This window comes from Salvelinus alpinus, chromosome 11 (genome assembly GCF_045679555.1).
Source record: "Salvelinus alpinus chromosome 11, SLU_Salpinus.1, whole genome shotgun sequence".
Classification (NCBI taxonomy): Eukaryota; Metazoa; Chordata; class Actinopteri; order Salmoniformes; family Salmonidae; genus Salvelinus; species Salvelinus alpinus.
Window position 1 is genome coordinate 50,301,804 of NC_092096.1, and position 25,943 is coordinate 50,327,746.

Consider the following 25,943-nt stretch of genomic DNA (forward strand, 5'->3'; position numbering starts at 1 on the left):
TTGAGTTCCACATATTTAATTCAAAGAGAAACTTAAACAAAACAAAATATATCAAATAAACGAACAACTAAACGTGACTACGTGGTGCACATGCACAAACACAAAACAATATCCCACAAAGACAGGTGGGAAAAATAGCTACTTAAATATGATCCCCAATTAGAGACAACGATTACCAGCTGCCTCTAATTGGGAATCATACAAAACACCAACATAGAAAATATTAACTAGAACACAACATAGAAATTATAAACTAGAATAACCCCTAGTCACGCCCTGACCTACTCACCAGAGAAACAAGGGCTCTCTATGGTCAGGGCGTGACACCCCCTTTGTTATGAAGCCCCTAAATAAGGTCTGGTGCAACCAATTACTTTCAAAAGTCACATAATTCGTTAAATAAAGTCCACCTGTGTGCAATCTAGGTGTCATATGAGCTCAGTATATATACACCTGTTCTGTCTGCAACACCACTAAGCAAGGGGCACCACCAAGCAAGCGGCACCATGAAGACCAAGGAGCTCTTCAAACAGTTCAGGGACAAAGTTGTGGAGAAGTACAGATCAGGGTTGGGTTATAAAAAAATATCAGAAACTTTGAAGATCCCACGGAGCACCATTAAATCAATTATTAAAAAATTGAAAGAATATGGCACCACAACAAACCTGCCAAGAGAGGGCCGCTCTCCAAAACTCAGACCAGGCAAGGAGGGCATTAATCAGACAGGCAACAGAGACCAAAGATAACTCTGAAGGAGCTGCAAAGCTCCACAGTGGAGATTGGAGTATCTGTCCATAGGACTACTTTAAGGCATACACTCCAGAGAGCTGGGCTTTACGGAAGAGTGGCCAGAAAAAAGCTATTGCTTAAAGAAAGAAATAAGTAAACACGTTTGGTGTTCGCCAAAAGGCATGTGGGAGACTCCCCAAACATATGGAAGAAGGATCTCTGGTCAGATGAGACTAAAATTGAGCTACTGGGTTGACGATCAAGGAAAACGCTATGTCTGGCGCAAACCCAGCACCTCTCATCACCCCGAGAACATCATCCCCACAGTGAAGCATGGTGGTGGTAGCATCATGCTCTGGGGATGTTTTTCATTGGCAGGGACTGGGAAACTGGTCAGAATTAAAGGAATAATGGATGGCGCTAAATACAGGGAAATTCTTGAGGGAAACTTGTTTCAGTCTTCCATAGATTTGAGACTGGGACGGAGGTTCACCTACCAGCAGGACAATGACCCTAAGCATACTGCTGAAGCAACACTCAGGTGGTTTAAGGGGAAACATTTAAATGTCTTGGAATGGCCTAGTCAAAGCCCAGACCTCAATCCAATTGAGAATCTGTGATATGACTTAAAGATTGCTGTACACCAGCGGAACCCATCTAACTTGAAGGAGCTGGAGCAGTTTAGCCTTGAAGAATGGGCAAAAATCCCAGTGGCTAGATGTGCCAAGTTTAAGGAGACATACCCCAAGAGACTTGCATCTGTAATTGCTGCAAAAGGTGGCTCTACAAAGTATTGACTTTGGGGGGGGGGGGGTGAATAGTTATGCACGCTCAACTTAAAAAATATATGTTTGTCTTATTTCTTGTTTGTTTCACACCAAAAAATATTTTGCATCTTCAAAGTGGTAGGCAGGTTGTGTAAATCAAATGATACAAACCCCCCAAAAATCTATTTTAATTACAGGTTCTAAGGCAACAAAATAGGAAAAATGCCAAAGGGGGTGAATATTTTCACAAGCCACTGTATGTACACACGTGATGTACAGTATATGTATATAGCCAGAACAAACATATTTTCACAATTCCACTAATATCATCAAAATCAATAAATCATAGCATGTTTTTGGGCTAATTTAATTGCTTTTACATGAAAATAATGTTAAAAGTACCATTTATATTCCTAAAACATACATTGAAAATTATACTGTTGTTGCTTCCTGTTGTCATGGCTTTTTGATTCATGGCCGAACTGGTTTTAGAAGTCCAAATTTATAATCAATATGTTGAAATACGTTGTGATATTTTGAAGACCAATACATAAACGTTAATCTCTACATATGTGTCACACTTGTGTTCAGATGACTGCTAAATTAAGTACCTTATGAACTGCACACAGACCAACATTTACCAATCTGTCACTCAAGACTGGAATTGATGAGCTTGTTTTACTGTACTCAATATCAAGCGCAAATTAATCGCTCACATCGATATTGTATTGAAATCAATGGAAGTGGGACAACAACCGCGGCGACGTGTACTGTCTGCGCTTTTCTAACAGACAAACCTCAATGAACATGGTTATACTACATATGTCGATAGATGGCAACTTTTGGCAGCCATTTATCAACTTTATTGATAAAGTTTATTTCGGTAGATGGCCATTGGCCAATAAGGAAAAGGAAACAGCATTATTTGGACTGGACAATTTCAGTGAATCATTTGAATAATAGCTTAACCCTCAAATCCACAAATTAATGTGAGGCCACTGGTCCAGTGTATATACGGGTCCACACTTTTCAGTGTTAAATTAGCACACTGCTTAGTGTACAGCCTTATTTCCATATTTCCCAGAGTGCCTTGCCTTTTGAGTGAATTGTAGTTTTAGCACCTATAACTGTATTTTGTGATAAGAGACATGTTTGTTGCATTCATCCATTTAGTGAGATCCTAAGCGAATATGTTAACATTAAAATTGTATTATTTAACACAATACAACAAGTTTTTAATAAGGCCTTATTTTGAGGGCCTTGTTTTACCAATACAGTGGCCTGAAACTCATGGTTTTCAGGCTTGCAAGTCACATTATGATGATGGCTTGCAAAGTGATGAGTAATTTCTACTGGAATCCAGACAGACTGGTATAGGCAACATTTTAAATTCTTATTCACCTGCAACCTGCATTGAGAATGACTGCTGGGTTGGGAAGACTAAGATATCAGAAATATGACAATGATGGACGTCGTTTTAGTTTAACACTGGTTATTAACACCAACACTGGGGTTCATTTACACCAAATAGTGTTAATTTAACACCTGAATCAACACTAGAAATGTTACACTGAAAAATCAACACGAGGTAACACTGGCCCATTTGCTGTGTGGCTCGCATTTAACACCCGCATTGAGTCAGGGAATTACTGTGTATCCAATATTACTATATCTATTGAAAGCCACACTAAAAGGTTCAAAGTCAGACATGCTAGCTATCCATTCAACCACAGTGCTTCAGTTCAGATACAGTACATTAATGCTGTACACTTCGGTCCTTATCAAAGTTTTCGCTCCTAACTCCCATCTTGGAGACATCACAGTTAAGCCTATTCCGAGACTCACTGCTCTCCAGTGCTGGCTTCGTATCAGTGGAGGCCGGTGTCGCTTTAAATTGGAGGACAGGCTCATTGTAATAGCTGGAATGGAATGAATAGAACAGTATCGTGTGTTTGATACTGATGCTTTCGTTGCAATCCAGCCATTATGAGCCGTCCTCCCCTCATCCGCATCCACTGCTTCATGTGGACTACGTTTTCTACACCGGACACACTGCGTTCAAAATTATGAATTCCATTCCTATTCCTATTCTCAGTCAGAACATGCAACTTACATCAGGTGGGAATCATTCCTCTCCCAGTATGTGGCTATGGCTGGCTGCCTGGCTGCTGTCATATCATATATGCCGTCTGTGTTAGCGTTCAAGAAAGGTAATAGCCTAGTTATTTTTCAAAAAACTAAAACTGACTGGCTGAGTTCTTGATCGTGCAGGAGACTATGTTGAACGTAGCAGTTGGACCACCAAATGTGACTTTCTTTCTCGATCAGAGAAGCAGAATCTTTGAACGACATCTGGCCCACTGAATGCAATGCAATTCCATTTCAAGTCCCATTAAAACACATCCACAGCAACCATAAAGTCAGTATGAACACGAAATAGAGTCATAACCAGTCCTAAGTTCAGCCAGAAGAAAGAGAATGTACAGTAAAGTAGAGGTGGGTTGGAGGGAGAATGGGAATGGGTATTTCCAACAAGTCTCTTGAGTACTTTAGTAATAGAAATACTCAACGAGTGCTTGAGTAAGAGTACACAGGCTCAGTCAGCGTTAGTCTTATTCATTCTCTCAAGGCAGTGAATTCAGGATGGAAAACTATTTTATCTTCCCTTTCCCTCCTCCTCCTCGTAGCAATGTCTGGTTATTATTATTATTATTACTACGAGATAGCCGACTCCTGTCCTCCCCCGTCCCCCCTCCTACTCCTCCTCCTCCTCCTTCCCCCACCCCCAGCTCTCGTGTCCTGAGTTGGGAAGAAGGGTCTTTCCTCACGTAGGCTCCCCCAGCAGGGATAGCCGGAGCCTGGGCTTGGGCAGCCTGGGGAGCAGCCCTGGGGAACTGCCTGGCATCCAGCAGGTCCTTATACTGGATCTCTGGCCTGATCATCCTCAGACAGGACTGATGAGTAGCGTTGTCCAGCCCAGGCTGGAGCTCATATCCCAGGATCTTCACCAAGCCGCTCTGGAAGGGCCTGATGGTCTTGTCGCGGATGCGGCTGGCCTCCACAGGTCTCCCGCCATCCCTCAGGCAGGCCCGGGCCAGCACATCCCGGCGGGTACGGAGAAGAGCGACCTCCTGGTCCATCCTGGTTCTCCCGAAGCGATCCACCTCGTTCCAGAAGGAGCGGTTGAAGGCCTGGTAGAGGTGCCAGTCCAGGGCGTTCCACTCGCGGAGCTTTAGACGTTGGTCGTCTGTTAGAGCCAGGGCGGGGGGCTGCGCAACTGCAGCTTTACCCACCCAGGAGCTGCCTCCGCTGGGCTTCTGCTGGCGGGCGTTGAGACTGAAGGAGACGATGGCGTCCAGCGGCCAGCAGAGGGCGTGGCGCAGCAGGACCTGTATTCATAAAGCGTAGGTAAGAGAGTGCTGATCTGGGATCAGGTACACCTTGTCCATTAAATCTTATTCACTGTATCGAAAAGGCAAAACATATCCTAGGTCAGCACATTCATAGAGCTTCCCAGAGTAAGAGTGCTGATCTTGAATCAGGTAATCTTATTCACTAAGGCAAAATGTATCCTAGACCAACAATCCTAGGCTGAAACGCTTGATACATATGGCCCCAGGACCTGTATTCATAAAGCGTAGGAAAAAGAGTGCTGATCTAGGATCAGGTCCACCTTGTCCGTGAATGTAATATTATCTGCTGTATCTAAATGGAAAAACTGAACCCAGGGCCTGTATATATAAAGGGTCTCAGAGCAAGAGCTAGGGTTATAGATGTGTCACTGCAACCATAAAGGTCCTAAATTATGTCACCATTGCCCTTGATTCTAAGCAATGTTGTGCTGCTATTTTTATTGACTTGGCCAAAGCTTTTGATACGGTAGACCATTCCATTCTTGTCGGCGGGCTAAGGAGTATTTGTGTCTTTGAGGGGTCTTTGTACTGGTTTGCTAACTACCTCTCTCAAAGAGTGCAGTGTATAAAGTCAGAACATCTGCAGTCTCAGCCACTGCCTGTCACCAAGGGAATACCCCAAGGCTCGATCCTAGGCCCCACGCTCTTCAACAACATAGCTCAGGCAGTAGGAAGCTCTCTCATCCATTTATATGCAGATGATACACTCTAATACTCAGCTGGCGCCTCCCTGGATTTTGTGTTAAACCCTCTACAACAAAGCTGTCCTAGTGTCCAACAAGCTTTCTCTGCCTTTAACCTTGTTCTGAACACCGCCAAAACAAAGGTCATGTGGTTTGGTAAGAAGAATGCTCCTCTCCCCACAGGTGTGATTACTACCTCTGAGGGTTTAGAGCTTGAGGTAGTCACCTCATACAAGTACTTGGGAGTATGGCTAGATGGTACACTGTCCTTCTCTCAGCACATATCAAAGCTGCAGGCTAAGGTTAAATCTAGACTTGGTTTCCTCTATCGTAATCGCTCCTCTTTCACCCCAGCTGCCAAACTAACCCTGATTCAGATGACCATCCTACCCATGTTAGATTACGGAGATGGAATTTATAGATCAGCAGGTAAGGGTGCTCTCGAGCGGCTAGTTGTTCTTTACCATTAGGCCATCAGATTTGCCACCAATGCTCCTGGAACGAGCTGCAAAAACCACTCAAACTGGACAGTTTTATCTCGTCATTCAAACACTCAATCATGCACACTCTTACAGACAGTTGTGGCTGCTTCGTGTGATGTACTCTTGTCTCTACCTTCTTGCCCTTTGTGCTGTTGTCTGTGCCCAATAATGTTTGTGCCATGTTTTGTGCTGCTACCATGTTGTGCTGCTGCCATGTTGTGTTGCTACCATGCTGTGTTGTCATGTGTTGCTGCCATGCTATGTTGTTGTCTTAGATCTCGCTTTATGTAGTGCTGTGGTGTCTCTCTTGTAGTGATGTGTGATTTGTCCTATATTTTATTTTTTGAATCCCAGCCCCAGTCCCCGCAGGAGGCCTTTTGCGTTTTGGTAGGCCATCATTGTAAATAAGAATTTGTTCTTAACTGACTTGCCTAGTTAAATAAAGGTTAAAAAAAAGGGGGGAAAAGAGTGCTGATCTAGGATAAGGGCCACCTATGGATAAAAGCTAAAAGCGTCTGCAAAATGGCATATATTACTATATATTATAATAGTATATATACCATGGATTGGTCAAAGTGCTCAGAGACCAGGATGAGTTTGAAGGCGCGTCGGACGGCCGCCTCGCCTCGTCGGGCCAGTGTGGTCGAGAAGTTGGCGTTGTGGTCCAGGCCGAAGTCGAACCAGAGCAGGTTGCGGGCGTAGTGGTTGTTACGGAGACGGGGGTCGTAGTACTTCCTGGGGTTGTCGGCGAAGTCTCCCAGGCCTGTCAGATTAGATTAAGGTTCAAATTAGATTAGAGATTACATTAAAATTAGATTAAGAAAACTTTGACCTCAATGAGGCAATTCATTTTGCAGCATACAACCTCAATGTAGATAAAAAACTGATTCCCCAGACACAGATTAAGCCTACTCCTGAATTTAAAATGCATGCTCAATGGAGAATCTCCAATGAAAGTGCTTTTGAGTCCTGGACTAGGCTTAACCTGTGCCCAAAAAGTAACAGAATAGCAGACATAAACCAGCATTAAACAGTAGGATAGATTGGCTACGTTATGTACCTTTGGCCTTCTTGAAGGCGGGGGCGACAGCTTTGTAATAGGCATAGGACGACTCGGCCAGCGCTACGGGGTCACGCATGATAGAGAAGTAGAAGGTGTCCACTGGCATCACCTTCTCTACCTGGAGGACCACAGAAGAAGAGGTCAGAGGGTCAAAGGTCATGGGGAAAGAAAACGAGTGATGGAGGCCATAGTCAAACTGTTTGAATGACTTGAAATGACCCTGTACACCGTATAATTAAAAACATTGAAAACTGTTTGATTGGATGTAAAAATAAAAATAAATGAAATAATGAACTAAAGAATGGATATAATAATATGAAGTTAGGTGCCGCACACTCTTCTCTTCATTGCAGTATAATACCTTTACTTCATCAGGGACAGGGTGGCACTTTAGCTAATGTTTTAGAAGGCCTTTATTACAACCTCTCACCTGCGGTTATTTGAAAATGAAATCATCTCCAAAATATTGCTATTTTTAAAACAAGCCATAAGAAATTGGTTGCAATTTCACCCAGAAAAGACAGAACACATATTACAACAATATGGTTAAACTCAAATATACAAATTTATTAAAAAAAAACATTATTTTGGGAATAAAAAAAACCAAAGGTATAATCTTTGTGAATGATATCAAAAATAGGACTGGTGAAGTTATGTCACACATGCAGCTAACAAAAATATATGGAAATGTCTGCTCTACCCAAAATTACAACCAACTAATTGTGGCATTACCGCAAAAATGGAAAAGGCAAGTGGAAGGCGGAAAATGTAAGGAATTTGTCTGTCAGCCCTGCATTAAAGACCAAAATTGTTTAAAGGAAATTGTGATTAAAAAAAGTATACCCGTTTCATTTAAGGACCCAAAGAAATGACAGCTGTGCAATACAGATTGCAAAATTGTTGTGAAGAGATTCTTGCAACCAATAGAATGTTATATATATGGGGGATACAACCATCCCAGCTCTGCACATTTTGCTGCAAAGAAACAGAATCATTAAATAATTTGTTTTGGTACTGTCCATATATATATATACAGTATGTATCTTAATTTTTGGTCGCTGCCAGTTGAGGACTTGTGAGGCGTCTGTTTCTCAAACTAGACACTCTAATGTACTTGTCTTCTTGCTCAGTTGTGCACCGGGGCCTCCCACTCCTCTTTCTATTCTGGTTAGAGCCAGTTTGTGCTGTTCTGTGAAGGGAGAAGTACACAGCATTGTACGAGATCTTCAGTTTCTTGGCAATTTCTCGCATTGAATAGCCATAATTTCTCAGAACAAGAATAGACTGACGAGTTTCAGAAGAAAGTTCTTTATTTCTGGCCATTTTGAGCCTGTAATCGAGCCCACAAATGCTGATGCTCCAGATACTCAATTAGTCTAAATAAGGCCAGTTTTCTTGCTTCTTTAATCAGAACAACAGTTTTCAGCTGTGCTAACATAATTGCAAAAGGTTTTCTAATGATCAATTTGTCTTTTAAAATGATAAACTTGGATTAGCTAACACAACGTGCCATTGGAACACAGGAGTGATGGTTGCTGATAATGGGCCTCTGTACGCCCATGTAGATATTGTATAATTAATTTACATTTACATTTAAGTCATTTAGCAGACGCTCTTATCCAGAGCGACTTACAAATTGGTGCATTCACCTTATGATATCCAGTGGAACAACCACTTTACAATAGTGCATCTAACTCTTTTAAGGGGGGGGTTAGAAGGATTACTTTATCCTATCCTAGGTATTCCTTAAAGAGGTGGGGTTTCAGGTGTCTCCGGAAGGTGGTGATTGACTCCGCTGACCTGGCGTCGTGAGGGAGTTTGTTCCACCATTGGGGTGCCAGAGCAGCGAACAGTTTTGACTGGGCTGAGCGGGAACTGTACTTCCTCAGAGGTAGGGAGGCGAGCAGGCCAGAGGTGGATGAACGCAGTGCCCTTGTTTGGGTGTAGGGCCTGATCAGAGCCTGAAGGTACGGAGGTGCCGTTCCCCTCACAGCTCCGTAGGCAAGCACCATGGTCTTGTAGTGGATGCGAGCTTCAACTGGAAGCCAGTGGAGAGAGCGGAGGAGCGGGGTGACGTGAGAGAACTTGGGAAAGTTGAACACCAGACGGGCTGCGGCGTTCTGGATGAGTTGTAGGGGTTTAATGGCACAGGCAGGGAGCCCAGCCAACAGCGAGTTGCAGTAATCCAGACGGGAGATGACAAGTGCCTGGATTAGGACCTGCGCCGCTTCCTGCGTGAGGCAGGGTCGTACTCTGCGAATGTTGTAGAGCATGAACCTACAGGAACGGGTCACCGCCTTGATGTTAGTTGAGAACGACAGGGTGTTGTCCAGGATCACGCCAAGGTTCTTAGCACTCTGGGAGGAGGACACAATGGAGTTGTCAACCGTGATGGCGAGATCATGGAACGGGCAGTCCTTCCCCGGGAGGAAGAGCAGCTCCGTCTTGCCGAGGTTCAGCTTGAGGTGGTGATCCGTCATCCACACTGATATGTCTGCCAGACATGCAGAGATGCGATTCACCACCTGGTTATCAGAGGGGGGAAAGGAGAAGATTAATTGTGTGTCGTCTGCATAGCAATGATAGGAGAGACCATGTGAGGATATGACAGAGCCAAGTGACTTGGTGTATAGCGAGAATAGGAGAGGGCCTAGAACAGAGCCCTGGGGGACACCAGTGGTGAGAGCACGTGGTGCGGAGACAGATTCTCGCCACGCCACCTGGTAGGAGCGACCTGTCAGGTAGGACGCAATCCAAGCGTGGGCCGCGCCGGAGATGCCCAGCTCGGAGAGGGTGGAGAGGAGGATCTGATGGTTCACAGTATCAAAGGCAGCCGATAGGTCTAGAAGGATGAGAGCAGAGGAGAGAGAGTTAGCTTTAGCAGTGCGGAGCGCCTCCGTGACACAGAGAAGAGCAGTCTCAGTTGAATGACTAGTCTTGAAACCTGACTGATTTGGATCAAGAAGGTCATTCTGAGAGAGATAGCAGGAGAGCTGGCCAAGGACGGCACGTTCAAGAGTTTTGGAGAGAAAAGAAAGAAGGGATACTGGTCTGTAGTTGTTGACATCGGAGGGATCGAGTGTAGGTTTTTTCAGAAGGGGTGCAACTCTCGCTCTCTTGAAGACGGAAGGGACGTAGCCAGCGGTCAAGGATGAGTTGATGAGCGAGGTGAGGTAAGGGAGAAGGTCTCCGGAAATGGTCTGGAGAAGAGAGGAGGGGATAGGGTCAAGCGGGCAGGTTGTTGGGCGGCCGGCCGTCACAAGACGCGAGATTTCATCTGGAGAGAGAGGGGAGAAAGAGGTCAAAGCACAGGGTAGGGCAGTGTGAGCAGAACCAGCGGTGTCGTTTGACTTAGCAAACGAGGATCGGATGTCGTCGACCTTCTTTTCAAAATGGTTGACGAAGTCATCAGCAGAGAGGGAGGAGGGGGGAGGAGGGGGAGGAGGATTCAGGAGGGAGGAGAAGGTGGCAAAGAGCTTCCTAGGGTTAGAGGCAGATGCTTGGAATTTAGAGTGGTAGAAATTGGCTTTAGCAGCAGAGACAGAAGAGGAGAATGTAGAGAGGAGGGAGTGAAAGGATGCCAGGTCCGCAGGGAGGCGAGTTTTCCTCCATTTCCGCTCGGCTGCCCGTTTAATTAATCTGCCGTTTCCAGCTATAATAGTAATTTACAACATTAACAACGTCTACACTCTATTTCTGATCAATTTTATGTTGTTTTAATGGACAAAAAAATAGCTTTTCTTTCAAAAACAAGGACATTTACAAGTGACCCCAAACTTTTGAACGGTAATGTATATGGGGGATTGGAAATGATGCAGCCAATTACATTGATAGAAGCCACAATGTATCTGCAATATTAAAGCCCCTAAAGAAAATGTAAAAAATATTTTAGAGGGTGTCACGCCCTGGCCTTAGTTATCTTTGTTTTCTTTATTATTTTAGTTAGGTCAGAGTGTGACATGGGGGATGTTTGTGTGTTTTTTGTCTAGTCTAGGGTGTTTGTATTGTATAGGGGGTTTTGTAGAGTTCATGGGGTTGTGTTCAGTGTAGGTGTTTATGTAAGTCTATGGTTGCCTGGATTGGTTCTCAATCAGAGACAGCTGTCTATCGTTGTCTCTGATTGGGAGCCATATTTAAGGCAGCCATAGGCATTAGGTAGGTTGTGGGTAATTGTCTATGGTTGACGTTAGTAGCTTGTGTCTGCACTTTTGTTTGTTAGCGTCACGTTTTGTCTAGTTTGTATTAGTGTTGATGTTTGTTTCATCTTCAATAAATAGAAGATGTATTTATATCACGCTGCGCCTTGGTCCTCTCTTTCACCTAAAGACGATCGTGACAGAGGGATTAGTGTGTGTGTGTGTGTGTGTGTGCGTCATGCAATGAGTCTAATGTTTGTGAAGTTGAATCCCAGTCTTTGATGTTTTCTAACAAGTACCACTAACAAACCTGTTTTAATAAGCTCTGGTCGCTCCTGTTCCCAAAAGTAATCCATTCTCACACACACAGACAAACACACACACAGTACCCGACCTCACAAATGCACTAATGCTCTTGTGGCTGAATGGAACTCCTTTCCAACATCTAGTGGAAAGCCTTCCCAGAAGAGTGGAGGCTGTGATAGCAACAAAGGGGGGACCAACTATATATTAATGCCCATGATTTTGGAATGAGAGGTACGACGAGCAGGTGTCCACATACTTTTGGTAGCTAAATTGCTCCATCCTGTTGAAACGTTCACATACAACTGTCACTGTCCTTTTCTTTGCCAACAACAGAAGCAGTTAACAAATCACAAGGGAACCTGCCAAACCTACAAAAGATATCATCAGTTCCATGCAAATAATAATCTGTGTTTAACTAACGCACAAAAAAATTTAAAATAATATTCTGTTTTGTATTAGTTTTTTTCTCCCTTCTGTCCTATGATTTTGTTTGTTTCCTCAATAAATAATAGGCCAACGTGTAAATATAGAATAAAACATGTCCTCACATGCACATGAATATAGGAAAAATTACAATACAATTGACCTTGTGTCTTGCCCTGTTAATGGGTTTGTTTGTTGTTGTTTTTTGCTGTTCAAAAACCTCAATAAATACACATTGGAAGAAAATAAATAAATACACAATTAATAATCTAAAGCACGTACCTCTGGTTTGTTGAAGCGCATGTGGTTTCCCATAATGCTGAACTCGGCCACGTGGGGCCCTCTATAACCTTTGACCCTGTGTGCGTTGAAGGGGAGAGGGTAGCCAAACTGGTACCCCAGAGGCAGGGCGAAGCACAGATCCCTCTCCTAGAAGAACAAGAACAAGACTATGGATTTCAAGCTGCTTTCAAAGAGCCAAAAGAAATTGTACAATATAACATAAAAATAAGTTTGCTGAAGGAAAGACAAACTGAAGATGAAGTAGTCTACCTCTCCGTATCGGTAAAGCATGTTGAGAACAGTGCTGCTGGCTGTCTTGTGGGTCTTCAGGAACATGACGTGGCTGTGGGGCCGACAGGAGCCCAGAGACGGGCCCTGGCCGTCGGATGAGAACAGGGACCGCGACCTGTCCTGCTGGAGGCTACATGAGGGGAGGGGGAAAAGATGATCATTTCAAAATGGTTTGAAACAAAAATAAAAAAATATTTTTACGCAGTTCCACATGTGCACTGAGAGGAATAAATGTAAATGTATGCAAATTGGCCCATAACTCCACCTATCCAACAACAGAGGCATATGACTATACATTCTTTAAGCAGGGTTCATACAGACATTGATAAGTCAAATTCAAGGACTGTTTCAATAACTTAATTGTAATTTTCAAGAACCTCAATGTTATACAATTGTATAATTTACAGTTGAAGTCGGAAGTTTACATACACCTTAGCCAAATACATTTAAACTCTGTTTTTCACAATTCCTGACATTTCATCCAAGTAAAAATTCCCTGTCTTAGGTCAGTTAGAATCACCACTTTATTTTAAGAATGTGAAATGTCAGAATAATATTAGAGAAAATGATTTATTTCAGCTTTTATTTCTTTCATCACATTCCCAGTTGGTCAGAAGTTTACATACACTCAATTAGTATTTGGTAGCATTGCCTTTGAATTGTTTAACTTGGGTCAAACGTTTCGGGTAGCCTTCCACAAGCTTCCCACAATAAGTTGGGTGAATTTTGACTCATTCCTCCTGACAGAGCTGGTGTAACTGAGTCAGGTTTGTAGGCCTCCTAGCTCGCACACGCCTTTTCAGTTCTGCCCACACATTGTCAATAGGATTGAGGTCAGGGCTTTGTGATGGCCACTCCAATACCTTGACTTTGTTGTCCTTATGCCATTTTGCCACAACTTTGTTAGTATGCTTCGGGTCATTGTCCATTTGGAAGACCCATTTGCGACCAAGCTTTAACTTCCTGACTGATGTCTTGAGATGTTGCTTCAATATATCCACATAATTTTCCTACCTCATGATGCCATCTATTTTGTGAAGTGCACCAGTCCCTCCTGCAGCAAAGCATCCCCACAACATGATGCCCCAACCCCGTGCTTCACGGTTGGGATGGTGTTCTTCGGCTTGCAAGCCTCCCCCTTTTTCCTCCAAACATAACGATGGTCATTATGTCTAAACAGTTCTATTTTTGTTTCATCACACCAGAGGACATTTCTCAGAAAAGTACAATCTTTGTCCCTATGTGCAGTTGCAAACCGTAGTCTGGCTTTCTTATGCCGGTTTTGGAGCAGTGGCTTCTTCCTTGCTGAGCGGCCTTTCAGTTTATGTCGATATAGGACTCGTTTTACTGTGGATAGAGAGGCTTTTGTACCTGTTTCCTCCAGCATCTTCACAAGGTCCTTTTCTGTTGTTCTGGGATTGATTTGCACTTTTCGCACCAAAGTACGTTCATCTCTAGGAGACAGAATGCGTGTCCTTCCTGAGCGGTATGACGGCTGCGTGGTGCCATGGTGTTTATATTTGTGTACTATTGTTTGTACAGATGAATGTGGTACCTTCAGGCGTTTGGAAATTGCTCCCAACCAGACTTGTGGAGGTCTACAATTGTTTTTCTGAGGTCTTGGCTGATTTCTTTTGATTTTCCATGATGTCAAGCAAAGAGGCACTGAGTTTGAAGGTAGGCCTTGAAATACATCCACAGGTACACCTCCAATTGACTCAAATGATGTCAATTAGCCTATCAGAAGCTTCTAAAGCCATGACATAATTTTCTCGAATTTTCCACGCTGTTTAAAGGCACAGTCAACTTAGTGTATGTAAACTTCAAACCCACTGGAATTGTGATACAGTGAATTATAAGTGAAATAATCTGTCTGTAAACAATTGTTGGATGACTTGTGTCATTGACTTGTGTCATTGTCACGCCCTGACCTTAAGAGAGCCTTTTTTATTCTCTATTTGGTTAGGTCAGGGTGTGACTTGGGTGGGCAAATCTATGTGTTCTATTTCTTTGTTGGCCGGGTATGGTTCCCAATCAGAGGCAGCTGTCTATCGTTGTCTCTGATTGGGGATCATACTTAGGCAGCCTGTTTTCCACCTGAGTTTGTGGGATCTTGTTTTTGTACTGTTACTGTGTAGCCTGCAGAACGTTACGTTCATTTATCCATTTTTTTTTTTTTTTTTTTTCTCAAATAAAGAAAGATGTACGCTTACCACGCTGCGCCTTGGTCTCATTCCAACAACGAATGTAACAGTCATGCACAAAGTAGATGTCCTAACCGACTTGCCAAAACTATAGTTTGTTAACAAGAAATTTGTGGAGTGGTTGAAAAACGAGTTTTAATGACTTCAACCTAAGTGTATCTAAACTTCCGACTTCAACTGTATATAATTGTACATTTAGGGCCTAATATAGAACCCCTACCCCCAAAAAGCATGCAAAAGTGTAAAAGAAAAAGTAGGCCATTACCACTTTAAGAATAAAGAATTTGTTATTCAAATTATTAGATTCTAAAATACAGTTGAAGTCGGAAGTTTACATACACTTAGGTTGGAGTCATTAAAACTCGTTTTTCAACCACTCCACAAATTTCTTGTTAACAAACTATAGTTTTGGCAAGTCGGTTAGGACATCTACTTTGTGCATGACACAAGTCATTTTTCCAACAAAACATTTCTGAGCTACAAATTCAAGCCCCTTGCATTGTTTAACATTGCAGGTGTAACATGTTAAACAAACTTTATTTGTCATGTTATTTCATTACCAGATCATATTGTCAATAAGTCCACTAGGCTATGTAATTTGTTGTCATTATATCCAGAATAATTAACAGGAAGAGAGTTGGGTGTTGCGCACAAGTCTATCCTACACAGTGTCCAATCCGAGGCACAAAAACATACGAAAACATGAACTCATTACCTTGATGCTTTCTCTGTTAAATCGAACGAGACACTGCTGTAAATCAAACATACAACAACAGATGATCAACCTCAATTCGCTAGGGATATTAGATCCAACGTGAATCCAGGCACAACTCTCTTCACTGGCGTAACAAATGAGACACCAAAATATTCTGGACATTCCCCGCGAACACCTTTTTCCCCAGCACTTGGGCTGTTGTAGCATCGCATGCACTATCACAACAGCTACCGGTCACTTGGTTGTCATTCTGAAAATTCCTTGCTGGATCAGATGATGATGTGTGAAAATATCAGGGCGTAATTAAACAGCTTGACACCTAATGTGAATCCAACAAGTAACCTATTATGCATAATTATTGAAGAGCCACTTTAATGATAGTATTGATTTAGGTTTGAAGTAAAAAGTGACTCTTTCAGTTAGAATTATTCTATTTTTCAATTACATTTATTATTTTGGATTTGTGTGCCCATTAAACTGTTTTCACCACATAACATAAGACACAAAATGTTAGTTACACTGCATTTCTGAGATCGCTATACAAAAGAACTGTCCAACAGCTAGATCCAGGATTCTTACAGGGTTCAAGTTCAATGTCTAATTTAACTGATTAATGCTTAATATATGATATAACGACAACTTAAACTGCCATAAATGCAAGGACAGAAAGTCCTTGCATTTTGGACATTTTGGACTTTCTGTTAAAACATCGACCATGATAAAGGGTTAAACATAGGTTTAAATCAACTCGTAAATTTTATTGAATATAGCTATGATCCCTCTTATATCTTAACTTCACTTGGGTAGGGGGCAGCATTCTGAATTTTGGATGAAAAGTGTGCCCAAATTAAACTGCCTGCTACTCAGGCCCAGAAGATAGGAGATGTATATAATTAGTAGATTTGGATAGAAAACACTCTAAAGTTTCCGAAACTGTTAAAATAATGTCTGTGAGTAAAACAGAACTGATATGGCAGGCGAAAACCCGAGGAAAATCCAACCAGGAAGTACTATTATTTTGAAAGGCTGTTTTTCCATTGAAAGCCTATCCACCATACAAAGACTTAGGACCCAGTTCACGGTCTCTATGGCTTCCTCTACATGTGGCCAGTCTTTAGGCATTGTTGCAGGCTTTTACTCTGAAAAATGAGGGAGATACAGCACTTTCAATCAGTGGCCAGTGGAAATTTCCATTCATCAGCCATGCGCCTGATCGGGAATGCGCCTTTCTTGTTTCTCCTTTTCTATTGACGAAGCTTTTGTCCGGTTGAAATATTATTGATTATTTATGACAGAAACAACCAGAGGATTGATTTTAAACATCGTTTGGCATGTTTCTACTAACTTTTATTGTACTTTTTAAAAACTTTCGCCTGGACCTAAGCATTCGGATTACTGGACAAAACGCGCAAACAAAAAGGAGGTATTTGGTCATAAAGAGGGACATTATCGAACAAAATGAACATTTATTGTCTAACATGGAGACCTGGGAGTGCCACCAGATGAAGATCATCAAAGGTAAGTGATTAATTTTAATGCTATTTCTGACTTTTGTGGCACTCTCCTTGGCTGGAAAATGGCTGTATGGGTTTCTATGGCTAGGTGCAGACCTAACATAATCGCAAAGTGTGCTTTCTCCGTAAAGCCTTTTTGAAATCTGACACAGCGTTAAGGAGAAGTTTATCTTTATTCGTATGTTTAACACTTGTATCGTTTATCAATGTTTATGATGAGTATTTCTGTAAGTATTTCTGCAACTCTCTGCACTTTCACCGGATGTTTGTTTGAGACAATGCATTTCTGACCGTAACGCGCCAATGTAAACTGAGATTTTTGGATATAAATATGAACTTTATCGAACAAAACACACATGAAGATCATCAAAGGTTAGTGATTAATTTTATCTCTATTTCTGCTTTTTGTGACTCGTCTCTTTGGCTGGAAAAATGGCTGTATGGTTTTCTGTGACTAGGTGCTGACCTAACATAATCGCATGGTGTGCTTTCGCAGTAAAGCCTTTTTGAAATCGGACACTGTGGTTGGATTTACAAGAAGTTTATCTTTAAAATGGTGGATAATACTTGTATGTTTGAGGAATTTTAATTATGGGATTTCTGTTGTTTTGAATTTGGCGCCCTGCAATTTCACTGGCTGTTGTCGAGGTGGGACGCTCCACTTGTACCAGAGAGGTTAATGTAATGACATGAAATACATTGGCAGATTATTATCAATGACTTATCAACAGCTGTAACAAGTTGTCCAGTGTAGGAAATCCTCACTGGTACCCTAGTTTATAGAAAGACCCATATAGATACTGTAGTTATTTACTGGACACACTTCTATCCACACAGTTGGGTCACTCTAGAAGACAACACGGACCAGGTCACTTAGCATGCTTTTTTCTAAATACAGTTACATTAAAAAAAATGTGCATGGGCTGCGTCATAATCCACCGCATCTACCTATTTCAGCCTTCGCATCTATGATGGAAGGTGGCCGAGCTACAGCAGTTTTTGTCAGACCATGAGACATCCAAAAAAATCTGTCTTCTCACGAAAACGCCTGTAGCGTCCAAACGGTTTGACCTACAAACTTTATGTAAAGATGAGACTCTCACGAACATGATGGTGTTCTCCGTTTTGCTCTTACAACCCCCATAATGCTAAGTTAAGGCTACCAAGCTTGCTAGGACAGAACAGATACAACTTCAATTAGCACTGAGGTGTGAAGTGAGAGGTGTCAAAGCCTTTGAGTCCAACAATGGCAGGAGAGTCTCACAGCCTACCCACCCAAATCCAGAGGCCTTTGAAGCCCCCTCCCGCTGTTCAGAGACCATTCCCTGGCATTTTCTACACGGAATCTGTCTCCAGAAAAAAGCTTATCCCATGTGAGTGTGACACTGCTGCTTGGATTCCACCTGGCGATCTGTTCACTGTCTGCCCTGGCCTGTCTCCCCCTGTCTGGTACAGGTACCCATGCCACACTCCCCCCTCTCTCCCGAGTTTTCGCTCACCTCCAGCACACACACACTGTTGGGGCGAGTGACTCTGAACTTACAATGGCTAGCCCCAAGTCGTTATATTTTTTTCTTGTGCTTTATGCTATTTGCCTCATGACTCATGCATGCTTTGATGACTATGAACTTGCTTATTTACCCAACCGTGGGACAGACTATGTTTGTTCCCACACTCGGGACTCTGGCTCTCTATTGGTTACACGGACTCTTGGCCTCCCATCCTATTCTTACCACCTCTCACCGGCTTTATATTAATTTTACCTGATGAGATTGCTGTACAATATGATCTTGTTGCCATCTAATGCACATTCAAATGTCATAAATCAACACTGCAAAGCTATCCCTGTCCTCTGCCGTGCCTTGATCGTATTACTGCTGATGATATCTGGAAATGTGCATGTACACCCTGGCCCATCTACAGTTGCTAGCCCCAATTCTGACTTGTGCTCTGATATCTGCTTCACTGATTTCTGCTCTCGTAAAGCCTGGGTTTTCTGCACGTTAACACTAGAAGCATATTACCTAAAATGGATCAATTGAAAGTGTGGGTTCACAGCTCCAATCCAGATGTGTTGGTCATTACTGAGACGTGGTTAAGGAAAAGTGTTTTGAATACTTATGTTAACCTTTCTGGTTATAACCTTTTTCGCCAAGACAGATCTTCCAAAGGTGGGGGAGTGGCAATCTTTACCAACGATCCCCTTCAGTGCTCGGTTGTCTACACCAAGTCTGTCCCCAAACAATTTGATTTGCTAGTTTCAAGCATTAAACTTTCAAATAGCTCTTTGTTGACTGTTGCTGGTTGTTATCGTCCTCCATCAGCACCGGCCTGTACCCTACCTGCCCTAAGCTCTCTCCTGGCCCCTTACACTACGTCTGAATTTTTCCTGCTAGGTGACCTAAACTGGGACATACTTAAACCACCTGACCAAGTCCTAAAGCAATGGGACTCTTTAAATCTTTCTCAGATTACTACCAATCCCACAAGGTAAGACTCCAAATACACAGAAAAGGCTACTCTCCTTGACGTTTTCCTCACAAATAATCCTGATAGGTATCAGTCTGGTGTTTTCTGTAATGACGTTAGTGATGACTGTTTTACAGCCTGTCTTCGTAATGGCTGCTTAGTGAAACGACCAGTCCGGATTTGTCATAGATGCTTGCTAAAACACTTTAATGAGCAAGCCTTCCTTCATGACCTGGTCTCTGTAAATTGGAATAGAATCAGCTTGATCCCCACTGTCGAAGACGCTTGGACCTTATTTTTTCATATTTTCAGTGGTATTGTTAACAAACAAACATGCCACCATAGAAGATGAGAAATAAGTGCACTCAGGCTATCCGGAAGGCCAAAGTTAGTTACTTTAAGGGGCAGGTCTCTCTCTGTGGGTCTAACCCCAAGAAGTTCTGTAAAACGGTTAAAGACCTGGAGAATAAACCCTCCTCCTCACATCTGCCCATGTCCCTTAATGTTGATGATGTGGTTGTTACTGACAAGGAGCACATGGCTGAGCTCTTTAATCACCACTTCATTAAGTCAGGATTCCTATTTGACTCAGCCATGCCTCCTTGCCCGTCCAACATTTCCTAATCTCCCACCCCTTCGAATGCAACTACCCCGATGCGCCTCCCTCTTTTCCCCTGCCCCGCTACAAAGTTTCTCCCTGCACTGAGTCCGAGGTGCTAAAGGAGCTCCTTAAACTTGAAGCTCCTTAAACTTGACCCCAAGTTGTTAGTGTTGCTGCCCCTACCATCGACAAGCCTATCTCTGACCTTTTTAACCTCTCTACTCTCTGGGGAGGTTCCGATTGCTTGGAAGGCAGCCACGGTGCGTTTTTTATTTAAAGGGGGAGATAAAGCTGATCGTAACTGTTATAGGCCAATTTCTATTTTGCCCTGTTTATCAAAAGTGTTGGAAAAACTTGTCGATAATCAACTGACTGGCTTTCTTGATGTCTATAGAATTCTTCTAGTATGCAATCTGGTTTGCGCTCAGGTTATGGATGTGTCACTGCAACCTTAAAGGTTCTCAATGATGTCACCATTGCCCTTGATTCTAAGCAATGTTGTGCTGCTATTTTTATTGACTTGACCAAAGCTTTTGATACGGTAGACCATTCCATTCTTGTGGGCCAGCTAAGAAGTATTGGTGTCTCTGAGGGGTCTTTGGCCTGGTTTGCAAACTACCTCTCGCAAAGAGTGCAGTGTATAAAGTCAAAAAATCTGCTGTCTCAGCCACTGCCTGTCACCAAGGGAGTACCCCAAGGCTCGATCCTAGGCCCCACGCTCTTCTCAATTTACATCAACAACATAGCTCAGCCACTAGGAAGCTCTCTCATCCATTTATATGCAGATGATACAGTTTTATACTCAGCTGGTCCCTGCCCGGATTTTGTGTTAAACGCTCTACAACAAAGCTTTCTTAGTGTCCAACTGTCACGTTCCTGACCTGTTTTCCTTTGTCTTGTATTTATTTTAGTTGGTCAGGGCGTGAGTTGGGTGGGTTGGTCTATGGTTGATTTTCTATGTTGGGATTTGGTGTTCGGCCTGGTATGATTCTCAATCAGAGACAGCTGTCAATCGTTGTCCCTGATTGAGAATCATACTTAGGCAGCCTGGGTTTCACTTGTGTTTTGTGGGTGTTTGTTCCTGTGACTGTGTTTGGGCCACACAGGACTGTTTCGGGTTTGTCACGTTTGTTGGTTTTGTATTTTGAAGTGTTTTGTTGATTTTTCATTAAAATATGAACACTAACTACTCTGCATCTTGGTCCGATCCATGCTCCTCCTCGTCTGAGGAGGAGAACGACTACGACAGCCGTTACACCAACAAGCTTTCTCTGCCTTTAACCTTGTTCTGAACACCGCCAAAACAAAGGTCATGTGGTTTGGTAAGAAGAATGCCCCTCTCCCCACATGTGTGATTACTACCTCTGAGGGTTTAGAGCTTGAGGTAGTCACTGCATACAAGTACTTGGGAGTATGGCACTGTCCTTCTCTCAGCACATATCAAAGCTGCATGCTAAGGTTAAATCTAGACTTGGTTTCCTCTATTGTAATCGCTCCTCTTTCACCCCAGCTGCCAAACTAACCCTGATTCAGATGACGATCCTACCCATTCTAGATTACGGAGACACACATCCCTGGGTTGCTCCTCTTTTCAGTTCGCTGCAGCTGGCGACTGGAACGAGCTGCAACAAACACTCAAACCGGACAGTTTTATCTCCATCTCTTCATTCAGAGACTCGATCATGGACACTCTTACTGACAGTTGTGACTGCTTCGCGTGATGTATTGTTGTCTCTACCTCTTGCCCTTTGTGCTGTTGTCTGTGCCCAATAATGTTTGTACCATGTTTTGTGCTGCTACCATGTTGTGTTTCTACCATGCTGTGTTGTCATGCGTTGCTGCCATGCTATATTGTTGTCTTAGGTCTCTCTTTATGTAGTGTTGTGGTGTCTCTCTCGTTGTTTTATTTTACATTTTTAATCCCAGGCCCCCGTCCAACGCAGGAGGCCTTTTGTGTTTTGGTAGGTCGTCATTGTAAATAAGAATTTGTTCTTAACTGACTTGGCTAGTTAAATAAAGGCTAAATATAATTTAAAAAATATTAAAAAGTGTCAAGGGACTTGTCCGAAAGGAAACCATACAAATGAATCGAAGTTTGGAGGTAGTTTTATGCCAACCAAAATAAGGGGTTAAATATGTGTAAAAAAAACGTACTTAAATATTTCTTGAGCTTTCTTATATGTCCTAGATATCGGCCAGACACTTCAAAACCTTATACCTTATTATTGATTTTTTTACTGTCTTTTTTGCCATTTATGAATGTGTTATTCAATGCGTTTCCATGGGATATAGTAGTTAAGGCCAAATTCAATATTTTATTAAATATTTTATAAATATATAGGGGTCCTAAAATTAAAAATCATATAGCTAAATGACCCATGGTATGATCATCTTAAAACAAGTCCATATGTTAGCTAAGTAGAACCCCCCCAACAGCTTAGACTTTTAGAGGTTATTAATGAACCAAGACGTAACATACAGTACAAGGTAAGTCTCTATAATGTAGGTGCTACTACAATGTATTTTTCTTCTTCATTGTTTTGCTGATGAAAGCAATATGGAAAAAAAGAGGAAGGTGCAAATAGCAAATTGCTAAAGGTGCAGGTGAAAGTTGACTGAACACAACATATTGCTGTATTGGTTGTTCCTATACTGGTTATATACTGGTTATGGACTGGGATAGGGAAGTTGATTCTATTCTCTATTGAAGAACGATAGAATAGAAAAAGAAGAAGACGTTGTTTTTACAAAGAGCTGCAGAGTAGCTATAGCCTGATCCCACAACTGTTTGCGCTTTCTTGCCAACTCCAACGCTCATTGTCAAACAGGAGTTTGCAAAGACAGCAGGAACTGATCTGGGACCATGCTGGGGTGGAGGACCTCTGACCTTTTGTTGAAGATGACCCCCAGTAACTGTCCTGCGAAGGCGATGGCCACGAACACCAGCAGGGCCTTCCAGAGCCACATGGGCCCCACTCGATAGCGCCCCAGCCCTAGCCGCATCCTCCTGTGGAGAGGGAGAGAATTATAAATATTATTGTTATTTATTTAAGGGTCCAGAGCCACATGTGCCCCAGCCGCAAACCCTTTGTGTGTGTGTGTGTGCGTGCGTGCGAGAGAAAGACAGAGAGAGAGACAGAGAGAGAGAGAATTGCATGGGTCACCAAACAAATATGATATAACACACCAAACTAATATAAGGGTTAGGCTCAGAGCCACGTAGGCCCCAGCCGCATCCTCCTGGAGTGGGGCGGGAGAGGAAGGAGAAGGGGAGAGGGTATAAAGAGCAAGGGAGGAGCGATAGAGGGGAGTGGAAGTGGGACAGAGAAATAAGGAGAGAGGGAGGAAGGGAAATAGAGGGAGGGAGAAAGATAAAGAAAGGTAGTGTGAGAGCGGCGGCGTTGCATGGGTCGCCAAACAATTATGACTTGAGGGTTGTGATGACCAGTGAGAAGCACCAGTATCAGCAAGCACATTCTCTGAGTATGATGTCAGCGAACACAGTATGTAAACAGAACAAGGAATAATTGACCTAAACAACAAGTCTATAGAGGGTGTCTATAGAGGGTAGAGGAATTTCATGAATTCATATGTGTGTGCACACTATTTACTCACTCTTCATTGATGCGTTTGTTTACTTTCCTCTATTTGGCAAGGGTAGTGCTTGAAAAATAGTGGAAGTAGGCCTATAGAGTACTTCTAAATAGGGGTATCTGGTTCAATGCAGTATCACATGTCATCATAAGAGGAATTGGTTTAGCGGTACTGTAATGATATCCCTGTGCTGTGCAAACCTGTCACTGACTCTTTCAGCCACAACAGTAACAGGCATTGTACTGCTAGATAGCTTGCTACAGCTCTAGCCTACTGTCCCGCTGTAATGTTTATGTCACAGTAATAACCTCTTCTGCTGTGTGCTATAATGCATTGATTTATTGTTATAATAAAATGATGATAAACACGAAGATAGTGGGTGGAAATATACTTCAATGTTCCCAGGTGTTCAATCAAGCACAAAGGTTTTTCGGACTGAGAGGAGGCGAGGCATTAAGCATTAACCACAGACAAGAACACTGCTGATTGAACATTAATCTTTCTAGCTAACACCACAGAATCGTAACAGACAGAGCGAAATCACGGATTTCAGTTTGTCACACAAGCGAGCATGGTGATGATGAGTCGACCTGCTAGTAAGCAAGCAAGGCAAGCAAACGCTTAACATAAGTTACATTGTGAGACGCCCTAATACAAATTATATAAACGGAATGCTCAATGAAGGGTATCGCTTAAGGAAGAGACATTATCGCACGAACGTGGGGGCCTTAGTTTGGTGGGATTCTCCTTTCAGTAGACCGACCGTAATAAAACAACCACCGCTGTCTGTATCAATCTCAGCTTCGGTTTCAATGAGAAATTCAGACCCTTGCATCTATCAACCTCCCTTGTCCGATTCCGCTGCTGGCTCGGATTGCAATGCAAGCCCCGTCCCGGTCTCGACTGAACACAAACTCGGTGTTCTTACCTCGCTCTCCGTTTGAAAGCCATGATAGAACCGGGCCGGTGGCGGTTTCCGTGGCGTGTTGCAGCGGTTGGCGGCAGCAGGAGCCACGGTGCATCTCGAAGGCACGAGCCCTGGCCGTGCCTTTACCGAAAACTCACCGATCAAATCAAGCCATCGCTATAGATTAACGAGTATTATTGTCTTCTGTATAAAATCCCGGAGGTTTTGCGTTACGATTTTAGGCTACCGTAGGATGCTACGTGACGCCCTCGCAGTGCTGTTTGTCAAGCTGCATTCCCTTTTATTATTGCGCCTTTCTCCTTGCTGGCTAGCTGCTCCTTCAGGGCTCTGGGATAAAACAGGTTTGGACGGAGAGAAAGGGGTTGGCTTTGAAAGCGTAAATGTTTATGTGCAGGGGTGGGGGTCATGAGAGGCGGGGGAGTTACACACAAACATACACAGGGACACAGACACAGCACACACAAACAAGCGCGCGCACACAGTGTTCGATGCTGCGACCAAAAAAGTCACATTTGCGACCGTTTGACTTGGCAGTGCAACACACATTTTTAATTGGTTGCCAGGGTTCCAGTGAAATAAATGTACATGGTCACGTTTTTTTATCATCATGATTTATTCAAACAGTAATGTGCAATTGACCCAAACTTTCTGAAGAAGCAACAACAGCACGGGAATGCCCCTGTCTGTCAGGGCTCGACATACAGGTGATGTTTTGGAAACCCGGATGATCATCCCGTCAATGGGCAGCTTGGGCCAGTGAAATGCTTTTTGTTGCTGTTGTAATAATGCTTTTTTTTTTTTTTTTTTTTTTAATCTAGGCTTTATAATTGATTTTTTTTAAAGGATGGATACCGGAAGCTGTTCGTTCATTATGTGTATTTATTACATGCGGCCTGCACACATACAGAGCACGGGCTGAGCTCTCAAACAGCATGGGGTAGGGAAGTAGGAAATGTTTCAAGTTATGATAAATGTTAAGGCAAGAATGGGTATGCAAACCAGGAATTTATGAACATGAAATACAGAAATATCTCATTTACATATGTAACCTTTGGCTGCAAGTATGGCTGTGAGTCTTTCTGGGTAAGGCTCTAAGAGCATTCCACACCTCGATTGTGCAACATTTGCCCATTATTCTTTTCAAAATTCTTCAAGCTCTGTCAAATTGGTTGGTCATCATTGCTAGACAACCATTTTCAGGTCTTGACATAGATATCCAAGTAGATTTAAGTCAAAACTGGAACTCAGCCACTCAGGAACATTCACTGTTTTCTTGGTAAGCAACTCAGGTGTAGATTTGGCCTTGTGTTATAGGTTTTTGTCCTGTTAAAAGGTAAATTAAT

General features: G+C 42.8%; 1 protein-coding gene across 2 annotated transcripts in view; it reads right to left on the reverse strand.

Moving 5' to 3' along the window:
• Positions 1 to 25,943, reverse strand: part of LOC139534314 (galactose-3-O-sulfotransferase 2-like) — a 54,107-nt gene continuing 28,164 nt past the window's right edge. Inside the window, exons 1-7 of one of the 2 annotated variants that reach the window (XM_071333365.1) lie at positions 24,601 to 24,957; positions 22,966 to 23,085; positions 12,555 to 12,705; positions 12,285 to 12,431; positions 7,135 to 7,255; positions 6,635 to 6,837; positions 1 to 4,885 (exon numbers count right to left, since the gene is read on the reverse strand). In XM_071333365.1, the coding sequence (XP_071189466.1) occupies positions 4,148 to 4,885; positions 6,635 to 6,837; positions 7,135 to 7,255; positions 12,285 to 12,431; positions 12,555 to 12,705; positions 22,966 to 23,085; positions 24,601 to 24,623 (1,503 nt within the window). In that variant the 5' untranslated portion in view covers positions 24,624 to 24,957 and the 3' untranslated portion in view covers positions 1 to 4,147. Of the gene's footprint in view, positions 4,886 to 6,634; positions 6,838 to 7,134; positions 7,256 to 12,284; positions 12,432 to 12,554; positions 12,706 to 22,965; positions 23,086 to 24,600; positions 24,958 to 25,943 lie in introns of those variants that run through there. The other variant, XM_071333366.1, reaches the window with a different exon arrangement.